The following is a 14,039-nucleotide window of genomic DNA, read 5'->3' as shown; positions in this document are numbered from 1 at the left end:
TTGATGTCGTGGTATTTGTCAAAGGTTGGACTCAATGATATTTGAGATAGTTTCCAATCTAAATAAATGATTTGGAGATTCTATCATTATTTTCTTTGTGGCTGCCATGGCCTGTATTTGAAAGATGTATGTGCATAAAGATGTCGTTTTGGCTCCTGTGCTCATATACCTAAGGCTGAGAGAAGACGCCGTCTCTTCTCGAGGCTGAACAGGCCCAAGCCTTTCCCTCGGCCTCCCCTCCTAAGAGAGGTGCTTCAATCGCCCTCACAGCCTGCCACCCAACAGGCTCCAGGATCTCCGTGTCCCTCCTGTACTGAGGAGCCAAGACCTGGACACAGGACTGCAGAGCTGCCTCACCAGGGCTGAGCACAGGGGCTGGATCACCTCCCTCGACCTGCTAGCAGTGCTCTTCCCACTGCACACCTTTGGCCTTCTTGGCTACAAGCACAGCTGGCTCGGGGGAAACACGCACGCTGTGAAATGCACGATTAATGTTCTGACTCTTTCTATTGATAAAACTTTGCAGTTTCCCAGGGAAGCTCGGCCCTGACCGCAGACCGGGTCCCGCCCCGCCCCCGCCGTCACTTCACGCCCCCGGGAGGCGGGCGGCGCGTGCGCGGGCGGCGGCCATGGCGGGAGTGCTGGTGCGGGCTGGCCGTGCTGCGGCCCTGTGGGGATCGCTGTCGCCGCTGAGGGCGGCCCGGGCATTCCTGGGTAAGGGAATGGCCGCGGGGAGCTCGGAGCAGAAGGGTTGCCAGTCGGAGGGGAGAGGATGTGTGTCGGTGCCGACTGTGATGGCCGCCGTGCGGCTCTCGGGCAGCTGCGGGTGGCACCCTTTCCTCCGCTTCAGCGCCGTCGCCATCGGGAAGGGCCGGGGCGCGGCTCTCCGGTGGGAATGGGCATCTTATACTCGATCCCCTTCACACGGGGTTCCTGACAGGCTTCTCCCCGCCTGGCCCGCGGGGGAGCTCGGTGACTACGCCCAGGGCAGGGCAGCTGCTTTCCTACGCGTGTTTGGTTGGCTCTAAACTCTTGCCCCAGTGGGTTTTGAGGAGCTGGGAATCGTGCGCCAGCGATCGGGTGTGAAACGTGCCTGCCTGTAAAGCTTCCGTCAGGCACCTGAAGAACTTCTGAGTGAGCTCGGCCTCTGCCCAAACACGCAGTGTCCTTTCTTGATGTGTCCTTGTCTGAGCTGTTGAGTTTATTCATTGCCTTAACTGGACAGGTGAATCTCATCTAAGGTTGCTCAATGAGTAAAACTTTATTGCTACTACGGGTGCACATTTTGTAGCTGCATAAAAGCTTGAATACAGTGGGATTTTGTTGCTGTGTTCTTGTCCCTTTCTGTGTGTTTATAACAGTAATATTTTCAGAGTATCTGTTTATTTGAGTGTGTCTTTAGGCGCTCTGGGACCAGGCCATGCAGCAGTTCCTGCTTTAATGTGGATGGTTGCATGAAACTGAGTGTGGATGGAGTTGAGTCCATTTACCTGTCACAGCAGCATTAATCTGCTGCTGCTGGGAGTGGGGAGATCTTTGTGCAGGAATATTCGCAGAGTTCAGGGAACTTCTTTGGCTTTGATGTATAATGTAACGCTGGTCTCAGTCACAGTTTCTGATGTTCATGAAAGTTCACAGTGGTTCCAATATTAAGAGAATTCCATACATACCATCAGGCAAGGGTCTTGTGGTCTTCCTACAGCTATCACCTTCTGTCTGTAGCTTGCTTTTATAAACACTAATACCTGCCTTACACCCTTCAGAAATGCTTCCCTGCTCTTAATAAGGTTTTTCCTAAAATCAGGAGTAGAAATTACTGGGTAGTTGCTGATGGTTTTGTTTGTCTGAAGAGAAATCTGAGAGGGTCACAGCATTGAGCTTTGCTTTTGGGTTGGCTGCGGTGCTTGCTTTAGGGGTTTGCGTTTATTCAGGTTGGAATTGCTGCTGATGCTTCCATTAACTTGTTAAATGGAAGAATAGTTTGTGAAATAGCTTAGGCAGTGTTTGTGTCTTGCAGCTGCAGTTGTAACCCTGCCCAATGTCAAAGTAATTTGAGGACACCTCCAGGGTGCTGCAGCATGGAAGACAAGTGGCTTCAGAGATGGCTGTCAGGGCTTAAGGGGGAGAAAAATATTCCCAGTTATTTTTCTATTAAATTTAGCACTTCTTGGATCATCTCTTATTGGCACTTGCACTCTGCTGACCCTGAAGAAGTGACTGGCTCAGTGAGAGACACACACAAATCAAAAGCCACAGTGTGGATGCATCTGATTACCTTTACTATGGAAGTCATTCACCTTTCTAAACAACTCATGACTCAGTAGGATAAAGAACTACCTCATTGTTTGAGGAGCAGTTTAATGGTTTTAATCTATAGTTCAAATTAGGCCATTTCTGTTGGACTGTAAGAAAGTTCTGAATGCTAGCTGCACCCTGTATCTGTTACATATCCACACTTACTCATGCACATCCAAGTTTAACAACAAGCTAACCCCCCAAAACCCCTTGAATGTAATCTCTCTGGTAGTGACAGAACTCAAGGCTGCAAGACAGTTAAGTGGTGTGATATTGTCAAGGCTTGGGTTTTGTACTATTTATCTACTCCTGACACTTTATTTTGGGTTGCATCATTTCTGTGCCCCCCTGTTGAAGAGCCTGTAAGGTTCTAATCTAAGAATTAAGAATGTCAAAGTCTTAGAATACTTGACCAAGCTTTCAGTTTAACAAATTACCTCGCTGTGTTGGATAATAGAGTGGATTAAGTCTCCTTAACAGCTCTCTAGGAATTACTTGTCCTCACCTGCCGTAGAGGTACAATTGACTGCTAAAATTAGATTAAATCCTGTAGCAGCTGTTGAGATTCAGCAGAATTATTAATTAGTTAGCATTTCCTCTGTTAATTTCCTTGTTTGATGTTATTTATTTCATTTGGTTTAAACAATGCTAATGTTGTTTTATGTTCGTCATGATGAAAAAGTTAGGCGCAAGATTCTTTCCCAGTTCTTGGTTATGAACTTGCCCCTATACCCCATATATTGTGTGGATCCAGGGCTTTGATAAATGTGAAGTTTTATCCTTCAGTTTTAATTCTAATGAAAAATTTGTCACCTCCTGTACTTGTAAGCTTCCATTACACAGAGTACACTAGTCTCAAAATTATGCTTTTTGAAAATAAAAGTCTAAACTAGGCAGATATTAAATGGGAAGATTTTTTGGTGAAATTAGTAAATGTGTTCAAGATGAAACATGAGAACTGATGAAGTCCTGGAAGTCTGAGAGTTCGTTTGCAGTCAACCACTTTGCTAATTGCTGAATGAACTCTCTGCATGGTTGGCATTTAATGATTTGAGAATGAATCACAATAAACTTTGTCTTTCAGGTTCATCAATACATGTCAGTCATTAAAGAATGTAGGAGATGCTTTTTTCATCTCTCTTGAGCCAAAATACCTTATTTTCACATAATGTGTCCATATTTGCCATATCCTGGGTTTATAAAAACTTGTGTTTCTGCCAGGGTTATTGTGATGATTGTACTAAATAGCTCCTCTTACTAGTTTGCAGGCTGAAGTCATCGGTCAGCTTTCTCACTCGACCGGATCGACCAAATATTGCTTATCAGAAACTAAAAGGAAGAAATCCAGGGGTTATTTTCCTTCCAGGCTTCAATTCAAATATGAATGGTCAGAAAGCAACTGCCCTTGAAGATTTCTGCAAATCATTAGGTCATGCCTTCATCAGGTACATAGAGGAGTATTGTTCTTGAGAAAATGAAACTAGTCTCATGAGTTGTGGGAAGGCTTTTAGCATAAATACATAAACTTTGGCATTTGGATTGGGATGCTCCCTGTGCTGAGGGAGCTCATATACAAGACAAGAATTTTTTCTTCTGTTTCCCAATGTAGGATTTCTGTCAGTAGAGAGACTGAGGTAAATCAGGAGACTATATTCTGAAAGTAACTCAGAAAATTAGAGGATTTTATGTAGTATAACCAGCGCTACCTGTTACAATCAGGCTGTAGGCCCAAAAATTTAAAATTAAGGAGCTGGAATTCTGTTTTTTTAAGTTACCACTATAAGCACTGTCCTTTTGTGCCAAGTCCAAATAAGTTACCCTGTGGCTTCTGTGGCTTTAGAAGGACATGCCCCTGCTTGATGATGCTGTCCTTTGATAGATGAGGTTGAATGCTGTCTGTCTCAATGTGTCATAAGTCTTCGTGTTTGGGTTCAGTTGTTTGAAAGAGTTTGTACATTTTTAAAGTACCTTTAAAATTCAAGTGTCTGAGGGGTTTTTTTTTGTCTGTAAGGGAAATTTTTTTTTGCCTATTCTTGTAAATTATGATTTTCTATCAAATGATAGAGAATGCTGCATTGCATAACTTAGTTGTGTTTGTTGTATTTACACTGGCTTTGTGTGATTTCTGGTCCTAGTGATAAACAGGACCAAGTAAGAAAATACTCACGGTGGTATCTTGTTCCCTGCTGATTTGAGTATACAGTAGTATTTATTTAGTATCTGTGTTGCTGTAGACAGTACTATGACTTTCGTGTTGATGGTTATTTTTTCAGATTTGACTATACAGGATGTGGAAGTTCAGATGGTAAATTTGAAGACTGTACAATTGGGAAGTGGAGAAAAGATGTTCTGTCTATACTGGATGAACTTACAGATGGACCACAGGTTATATTTTATTTTTAAATATAGAATGCTGGTTTTCCCTCAGGGTAGAACCTTCATCAAAAATATGCCATAATAGCTCTGGTCAGCAGTAGCTTTTGCGGAACAGCTGACCCCTGCTCACTTCCAAGCTGGATCATTTGAGTGGTCACATTCATAGGAGCTCTTTTGCAGGCAGGTAGATCACAAAATCATGGAAGCATGTGTTGGCAGGACCTCCTGGAGGGTGTTTATTAGAATCTCCTGCTCAGAGTGAGTCTGTTGTCCCAGAGAGTCTGAGAAAGCCTCATGGTGGAGGTGCCACCTGAGGGGGACAAGGGATTGTTTCTGTGCAGTGCAGGCCTGTTAATGAAAAAGTATGTCACTGTCCCATGCTGATGCATTAATTAAAGGATTTGCAGGAAGATTACAAGACACTCCATATGATCAAATAGCTTTAAAAAACAGGCAAGAGAAGCAGCATTTGATTTCTTCAGTTACTTTAGAAATTGCTGTGAGAAACTTGGAATCTCCTACAACCTAGAAATACCTAATATTGTGTTTAAAACAGTTTTGTATTATGAATTGCTTTTGTTTACTTCTTTCACTGCACTGAGTCTTTACGATGTGCATTTATCTTGAGAAGGAAACATAAAAGTATGCATATGATACTGAATTGTTTCAACTCTCATTTTGTTTACAGTGTTTCAGTCTCAGCAATAACCAGCCATGCCAAACAGAATAATAAATACCAGATCTTGTGGTGCTTACTCAGGCAAAATTTCCATTGGAGGTGACAGCAGTTCTGCCTGGGTAAGGACAGCAGGATTATGCCCAAGGTTTATATATTTAAACCAAGTGAAAACAAGATATTTTGTGCAAGAAGAAAAAAATCTATTAGCCATTTCCTGTAAAACACTATATTTTCTTCTGTTTTTAAAATTTTGTTTTCCAGATTCTGGTGGGCTCCAGCATGGGTGGATGGCTGATGCTTCATGCTGCAATAGCACGTCCAGATAAAGTAGCTGCTCTGGTTGGAGTTGCTGTAGCAGCAGATCACGTTGTAACAACTTTTAAGAGGCTTCCTATTGAGGTAAATGTTGATGGTTGACTTTTGTGCAGTCTAAAAGTCTTACCAAGAATTTAAGAAATGATGTTATTTAAACTGTACTTTTCCTGCAAATTTTAGGTTAAGTTTTCTGTGTTTGATTAATGTAAGCTTATAGTATGAGACTAGTGTGAGCACTAGCCAGAGTGTACTTATATTACTGTGGTTTAGAGGATGTGAAGTCAGATCCCTACTGTTTGCAGTTCATTAGATTTCAGTTTTGAATATCTTATATTTGCATTGGAATTGGATCCTTGTGCTTGGAAGGATGGAGAAGTAGCCACTAAAGTAGTTGAGGTTTCACTGGACGAGATGCGTATGACACAGATTGTTTGCATAGAAAGGAAATTCTTCAGATTAGTGTGTTTGTAAAGACTGTAAGATTTAGGTAGTGGGAACTGCTCTTTTGAGATTCTTCCTTGATGGTGATAATATCTAGTCTTCAGGAAAGTAAATGAGGTGTTACATGGCAATAAATAATGTGTGCCTTAGAATAATGAAAATATTTTCCCAATTTATTTGGGTTTTTGCTAAGGTACTTTGTAGTGTCAGTATTACTATTTAGGACTCAGAATCTGAAAATACGTAAGAATCTGGAAATGTAGTATTTAGAGACACCTACTATAGCAAAGACTGAAAAGACTGATCACTGGACAATGTCTTTTCCCAAGGATTTCCCCTTGTTTGAGGATCAGTGAACTGATTGAAGCCAAGGAGATTTACTGTTCATGGTGGCTATACATATTTTTCTTTTCTGATAGAGTCTGGCTAAGAAACGTAATTTCATTGGTGAATTTTAACTAGTTTAATTTGCAGGAGAGATTTGGAGAGGAGATTTTGTGACATGGTAGGGGATTTGTCCTCTCAGATGCTGTGAGGAGAACAGGAATACACCCATGATAATAAAAATCAACAAGGTGAAATTTTATGCTTGGGGGAGTCTTACTGCTTTTAGAGCAGAAATAAGATGAGGTGCTCTTAAGTACTCCTAACATGTGTTTTGTCCATTCGTTGCTCTCTTTTTATATAGGCACAAAAAGAAATAGAAGAAAAGGGTGAATGGAAGTATCAAACAAAGCATAATGAAGAAGGATATTACTCCTTGACCTATGACTTTATCAGAGAAGCAGAAAATCACTGCGTGCTGAATAGTCCTATTCCTGTGACATGTCCCATACGTCTTATTCACGGCATGAAGGATGGAGATGTCCCTTGGGAGATCTCTGTGCAAGTTGCTGACCGTGTTTTGAGCAAGGACGTGGATGTTATCCTTCGCAAAATCGGCCAGCATCGGATGAGTGACAAGGAGGATACAAAGCTCCTTGTGAATACTGTTGATGATCTAATTGACAAGCTGTCAACAGTAGCATAAGCTCAAGAGTAGCATTAGTGCATGAACTCTACACCTGACTCTTTTCCTTGAGTAACAGAAGCCTTGTTCTTACCCAGATGGTGGCAGGCTTGTGACTGTCACAGTAGGAACTGAGCTTTATCTGCTGTTTCCTTACCTCTGTTTCGTAAATACAGGAATTGTATTATTGCTGCATTTGCACACAGTCCAAAGTGGGAAGGAGTGTTCAGAACCTCTCCTTCACCATTTTACCCTTTTTTTTCACAAATTTCCTACAATTTTGTACTGACATGTTGATTACTTTTTGTTGCTATTGGCCTGTACAGTAAAACTTTATTTTCACATCTTTGACACCTGTTACTGTCCTTCCGCTGTAACATCATTGTATCTTATGTCTAAACCATCTGTGCAAGGCAAACTACAACTTGAGTGTTTACTGAAGTTAGTTATTAGAATAGTTAGTACCGTGAAACACAATAAACAGATTTCAGGTAAATGGTTATTTTGTTCTGAAATGCTGTTAAAAAGTCGAAAGCACATCCTGATGGTGTGCTTGTGGTAATGCATAGGGAAGAATTGGACTTCGAAGAAAGCAGGGCCTCAAAACCTTAAGAGCTCTTTATCTGTGCTTGTCAGGAGGCTGTCTGTGATCTCCAGGCTACCATTTGTTGTTCATTTGTGGGCCTACTGTTAAGGAAACAATAAATAATCTTGGTGTAAACTGAAACTGGATCATTAAGATGACTTTAATAGTAACTTCTTTAAAGTAGGGACTACAGTGCCACAGAGCACCGTTGCCTCTTTCCCATGACTTGAGAGCTGTGGATTGCTGGGCAGAGTGTCTTCTTCAGCTGCATGAGTCCAACCCTGAGAAGCTGTAAATGGAACTTGATAGTTGAATAAGTCTTAAAATGTAAATCCATAGAATTTATTAGGAAATTGATTTAATTGCAAATATGACTGTTACCTGGGTTTTGTACAGAAATACAGTACCATTCGTATACTTGAGAGAGAGGCTGGAAATAGCTCTGGCTGGCCTTAATGTGTAACATCAGTCAAAAGCATATAATTCTTTCTGGGTTTATTATTTGAAGTAGTAAATGGCATCACTATTGTTACCTTAAAAGACTAGAGCTGCTGGGGGTAAGGTATTTCTAGAGAGTTTGTCATTTTCAGTTTTAGCTATGTCAGTAGAAATGTGCTGAACAGGGCTTTGCTGAGGCAATGGGTTTTAATTTAAAAAAACCACCACAAACAAATAACTAAAGTTAACAAAAAAACCACACAGCAACAACAAAACCAAAATTTTGGATGAGTTCCTGTGAACTACAGTTCTATTTAGGCTTGCAAAAACAAGCTGTGATGTAAAAAATCTGAATTTTGATATTAGAGTAAAAAAAGATGGCTCTTGTTTGGATGCATATTTTCTACTTCAAGTGTACCAATTCCCTAACATAGTCATAGAATGGTTTGGGTTGGAAGGGACCTTAAAGATCATCTGGTTCCAACCACCATCCTATGCACAGGATATATTCCAAGAGACCAGGTTGCTCAGAGCCCCATCCAACCTGGCCTTGAACACTTCCAGAGATAGGGCATCCACAATTCCTACAGGCAACTTGTTCTAGTGCCTCACAGTAAAGAATTTTTCCCTAATTATCTGATCTAAACCTAGTCTCCAAGTTTGAACCCCTTGTTCTGTCACAACATGCTCTTATAAATAGTCTCTATCCAGCTCAGGATGATCTAGATTGCGATAATTGCTTGAGGAAATTAGAACATTTCATGAAATCTTGTTCCCAAATATTTCTGGCATAGACTGTTCTTCTCTTTGTATCACTATGCAATTCACTTTAGCTTTAAAACCTCTGAAATATGTTTCTAACTTTTGAGAAAGTTAATGCAAATGGCATTCCTGGAGTTGGAGCTGTGTTCATGTTGATATACTGTTAAGCAGTTGTCATCTTTGTATGTGTTTGTATGACTTGCATCTGATAATACCTAAAAAACAGATTTCATGGGTTTTAAAGATGCAGTCAAATCAAAACTATTTTAAAACTTCGTGCCCTAAGCTATGACACGTTTTTAAATCCAGTTTTGTCATGTCTTAGATTAGTTTGGCTTGTAATGGAAGAAGAGGCTGAAACAAGTGGACTGCAATAATTCCAAAGTAATTGATTTTAATTAATGCCAAGAGTTACCAGTTGTAATAGATGTGCTTTTTCTTCACATATATTAAAGTTACTTCAGTGACTGAAAAGTTTTGAGCTTTTTTTTTAATAGGGAGTTATACCTGTAAATACTTAATTTAATACTTCAGACAAGGTAAAGGCTTTGTGTGCCTGCACAAACTGTAGCTGTGTATTCATCTTGAAAGAGTTGCATTGTATTCATGCTTCATGTTAGCCTTTATTATATAATTGATATTTTACAGGTAAGGTGTCTGTTGCAATGCCTTAGAGCAAGATAGGTGAAAGCAAATGTGGAGCAGTTGTATAAAGAGTTTTCAGGAGGGCTTTTTTCCTTTTTTACTGTTGGTGTTTTGTGTTGTTGCCCTCTCCATTATTCTCATGTAATAACATGAGGTGGGAGAATTCAGTGTAACAGGGTTGTCATAATTGGTTGCTGAAACCATAGCATTACTGAAAAGTTCTGTTTTCCTTCTCTGCTGGCTAAATGGAGATCAGTGGTAGCATTTACAGTACAGGTTCACCCAAAGTTTGTTACATATAGTCTAAATGCAAAGGCAGAGATGGTACTTTCTTCATAAAGACAATATTCCAGGTAGTGTTTTGAAATTCAGGGAATGCTAGTGTCCTCTCTCTGCTCACTTTTTGTTTTTGTAAATCAGGTTTGCTTAAATATGAAGAGGTAGACCTTATGCAGACAGACCTTTTTCTCTGACTTTGGTGTAGTAATTCCATTGATATTTATCTTTGCAAACATAAGCATTTTCCCTGTGTTCATGCTGGAAATTACCATAGTTTTGACTATTGGTAACTTTGCACGTTCAGGTGCCTGAAAGAAGGGATAGTGATAACTAGGGAGATTTACATCCTACCTCTGAGCAGCTGTTCACCTACCAGGAAGTTTTGACAATCTCAAATAATGTGATATTCGCATATTACCATGTCATTCCAGATTGGTAGTGTTTAGTCTTCTGCGTTAATGCCTGGGGCATGGCTTTTTTCTTTCTTAGTAGATGCCTACATAGTAATTATTTTCAGTATTAGTCATGCTTAAAAACTAGTATTTTATTCTTCTGTAGAGATACTGTATTAAAATAGGATATTACACACTTGGAAAGCTCTGCATGATGCAGATTTTTAAAATCCTTTGTAATTAATTATGTTCTGTTTTGGGATTTTTTTTTAACAGACTGCTGATTTGTTGACAAATGCAAAGCATTTTGTGAACATATAATGTACAATAAGCTTGACGCGCATGAAATACTCCATTTCTAAAGCTAACTCAACTTGTTTCCTAATAAACAAGTGCTCTTATTTTGCTTATATTGAGCTGTACTTCCACGGTTTTAGATACATGTATTTTTGTCTTGTTAAGTATTCTACTTGTTTTGTCTCTCCTCTTGTTTGGTTTTGTATAACATACCATCTGATTTGAGTTTTTTGGTTTTGGGGGACTTTTTAATTTAATTGGTGTTAAGTGTTTCATGTCGTTTCAGTTTAGTCGTTTCAGTTTAGCTAAGCTGTTTTCTCTTGCATCAACACTAAATGTAAAAAAGGCAGTGTTCACAACAAAAGCCTGGCTGGATAGGCCTTAGAAGAACCACCTTCTGCTGTTTTATTTTTATGTTAATTTTGGTTATATGCTCTCTCGGACATGCTGTTACTCAATGGGGCAAAAAGATTTATTGTACCATACTTTTCATACCAAATTAAAATGTGCTTAGAGAGGAACATTCAACTGGTGACTTGTCTGCAGCTGCTCAACTATCTTCAGTGTTCCAGTCATGATGCAATACAGAGTTGTAACATTTTCTGAACTGGTGCTGTGGTCAGAATTTCTACATTAGGTTTGTGCTTGTAATTTCTTTCTCCTCTGGCAGGAAAAAACCCAAACAAGTGGGAGGGAAAATTGTGTCCTGGGGAATAATGAGATTTGAACTTGTTTTCTAAGCTACTCAGTTGTGCTGTTACAAAGAGACCTACCTTACCCTTTCACTTTTTTTGGTTTTCTTAAATGCTGAAAAGTTACATTGTACTAAAGACTTCTGGGGAAATAGAAGAGGGCTCTGTGTTTGACCTGTCTTTGAGATGAGCAGTCTCTGCTTTGTGTTCATGACCAAATTCATTAAGATGTGTATGAATGTAAAATTTCACCAATGCTTGGTGGAAATTCATCAGCTGTGTAAGGAATGCAGACAGAAATACCAAACGTCAGTGTACACTCTCACCCTTCTAAGTTTGTTCTCAAGCCCAGCAGGGACAAGAAAGGCAGAGGGAACTCAGCCATTACATTAAATAGCAGCCAGCTTGCTGAGCATGAGGTTTTAATGCCCCTGTCAAAGGCACTTTGCTTCTGGCAGGTATTTTCTAAGGGAAGATTTTACTGTTGGGAAAGAGAAATTAAGAGATTTCAGAAATGTACTGCTCATAGATTTACTGCATGTTGGTCAGTTTTTATAGCTCACATTTGCTCTGTGACCTCATCTCTCTTCGGTATATATTTACCTAGAACAGAAAAACGTTACAGCCTTGGTCATGTAATACATAAATCTAAACTTTTTTATGGGACTTACTGCAGTCTGGTTGTAGGCTTGACCTTGTATTTCTCTTTCAAGTCCTGCATATGTATGTTATGTGGTCCAGTGCTTCTTTTCCATTAAAGAGAAATGGGCATCCTTCTTATGATGCAGTAATTGCAGCTCGCAGGTGGACACATTTTCAACCTGCTACAATCTCTTGATTTATGTCTGGCAAGGAGCTTCAACTAGCTCTGCATTTATATTTGGAAGGAAAAGCAAATGACAATTCCTAAAACTTCCAGTCATTTGGTTCTGAAATTAAAATACATATTTGAAATCTTTCTAGGCTAGCACATGAAAGGTTGTGTTCTTTTTGGGCCTTCTGATCTGCACCATGCTGTCTACTTGCCTCCCACTTGGCAACATGAGAAGGTCACTGCTGCCTGCTGGGATGGAAGCAGGTGCTTATGTCAGTGGCAAAGGTCTGCTGAACAGTAGCATACTTAGAGGTTGGAGTGATGCAAGTGTGCAGCCCAGACTGTAGCCTGGGAAAAGCATTCCCTGAAGCCTTCCTAGGATCAGATCTCAACTGTACAAGAATCCTTGGGTTTGGGGCTTAATTGGTTATGGCTTGCTAGCAGAAAGTGTGCCAGAATGTGCTAGTCCTTGGGACAGTATCTCTTGAAAAAGTTCCTTAGAGCAAAGCTAAATCTTTAACCATAAGAAGCAGCATTTATGTAGGTAGATGATTTTATCTTTTAGGGGGTTTTTGTTTGTAAATTCTGCTGTTTTGACCTGTATTTCAGTGAAGATGCTACTTCCTTTCTGTTCTACTGTGAATGTACATTGCAATGTAAAATTTTCAAACCAAAGTAGTTCTCATGAGGTACTGTTTTAGTTGGGGAGAGATAAGCAATTGATATGAAACCTTCTGAGTTTCTTTCAAAGAAGAATCCAGCCCAAAACTTAAGAGGTCCTCAGAATTCAAATGCACAATTTACCTCCAAGGTCGTCTTGAGTACTGGGAATGCTGACAATTATATCCGCAGGAATTGGTTTCCAGTGCTAAGTGGTAACTGTTTCTGCTGGCGAGCTGCTTGGAAGGTGGTCAGTTGTAGCCACAGCTCTCTTCATAGAGAGCAGACAGCATGATTTTCCCAGGCATTTTCCTGGGGAAGGCTGTGAGATGATCAGAGAAAAGAATGAGAAACAGTTCTTATGTCCACTTGCTGCACCTATTGTTGTACATATGTGGAATGTGTTATGGAGATTTGTTTACCAAAGGGTGATTTCTTAATTGGACACTGGTGATGGTGTTTGTATTGGTTGACCAATTGGATCAGTCTGTATCAGACTGCCTGTAAGGGTGACAAGTTTCTTAATAAGAAGTATAGTATAATATAGTAGAATAAAGCGATTGATCAGCCTTCTGCAATCATGGAGTCAATGCTAATTATTACCCGTCTGGGGGCCTGCAACAACAGTCAGTGACTTACAAATTCCAGAAACACTTCTGTTCTTGGCAGCCTTAGGAACTGCCTTGTTCTGCAGGCTGGAGTATTGGTGCATTCTCTTTTGTCACACAAATAGGAATGTCCTTCTTTACTGAATTACTTTTCTTTTAAACTCAAATTTGATGTATTCCAGGTATGCTCTTGCCTGGGGGGGTAACATCTTCAGAGCTGGCAAAGAAACCTTTTTATGGGTGGAAGGGAAGATACTTGCTTAAGTTAGCATGTTTTGTCTTTGAGGACATTTAGACTGTAGATTTTAAAGTAATGAGGAAGTTAGAATTTCTAAAATTAATGTTGTCCCCTGGTTCTGATAACTCTGCCACCTGTTTTTGCACAGTTAAAAGGAGGGCAATATTCCAATATTACCTTTTATCCCCTAGTCTGACTAGTTCGTTTGTGTAGCACATCTACAGCTATCTTATGACAAGGCAAGGTCATGCATAAAACCAAGGCTCTGCAGAGCACTTTCCTGCCTTGAAGCTCCCAGAAAAAGGCCCTGTACTTGAACTGAGCTTGTACTGGACTTGAGCATCCCCTCTGCAACTCTAGAAAACCTGACATCACACATGGACATTCATATAGGGAGGGTCTTTGAGAGCTCTTTGGAGGTTTCCTTTTGAAGGGAGGTTTGGAAAAGTTTAAAGTTTTGGAAAACTCTTTTTGTTTTGGTTGTTTTTATTTTTTTTTAACTTAATAGTGAGA

At 40.1% G+C, this 14,039-nt stretch overlaps 1 protein-coding gene across 1 annotated transcript; it reads left to right on the top strand.

The window, feature by feature from the left end:
- The first annotated feature begins 596 nt into the window (after positions 1–596).
- Positions 597–7,837, top strand: ABHD10 (abhydrolase domain containing 10). Its single transcript, XM_030957178.1, has 5 exons — positions 597–714; positions 3,557–3,740; positions 4,569–4,680; positions 5,612–5,749; positions 6,795–7,837. The coding sequence occupies exons 1-5, from the start codon at positions 630–632 to the stop codon at positions 7,134–7,136; spliced, it is 861 nt and encodes a 286-aa protein (XP_030813038.1). The 5' UTR covers positions 597–629; the 3' UTR covers positions 7,137–7,837.
- The last annotated feature ends 6,202 nt before the right edge of the window (positions 7,838–14,039 follow it).

Source organism: Camarhynchus parvulus, chromosome 1 (assembly GCF_901933205.1).
Source record: "Camarhynchus parvulus chromosome 1, STF_HiC, whole genome shotgun sequence".
NCBI lineage: Eukaryota > Metazoa > Chordata > Aves > Passeriformes > Thraupidae > Camarhynchus > Camarhynchus parvulus.
This window is presented reverse-complemented; position numbering and strand designations above follow the sequence as displayed.

Bases quoted from the DNA above. Each gene is read 5' to 3' on its own strand.
- ABHD10 (XM_030957178.1), top strand. From the start codon at position 630: ATGGCGGGAGTGCTGGTGCGGGCTGGCCGTGCTGCGGCCCTGTGGGGA. The intron at 715-3,556 runs GTAAGGGAATGG...TCCTCTTACTAG, and splicing joins GGCGGCCCGGGCATTCCTGG to TTTGCAGGCTGAAGTCATCG. The intron at 4,681-5,611 runs GTTATATTTTAT...TTTGTTTTCCAG, and splicing joins AACTTACAGATGGACCACAG to ATTCTGGTGGGCTCCAGCAT.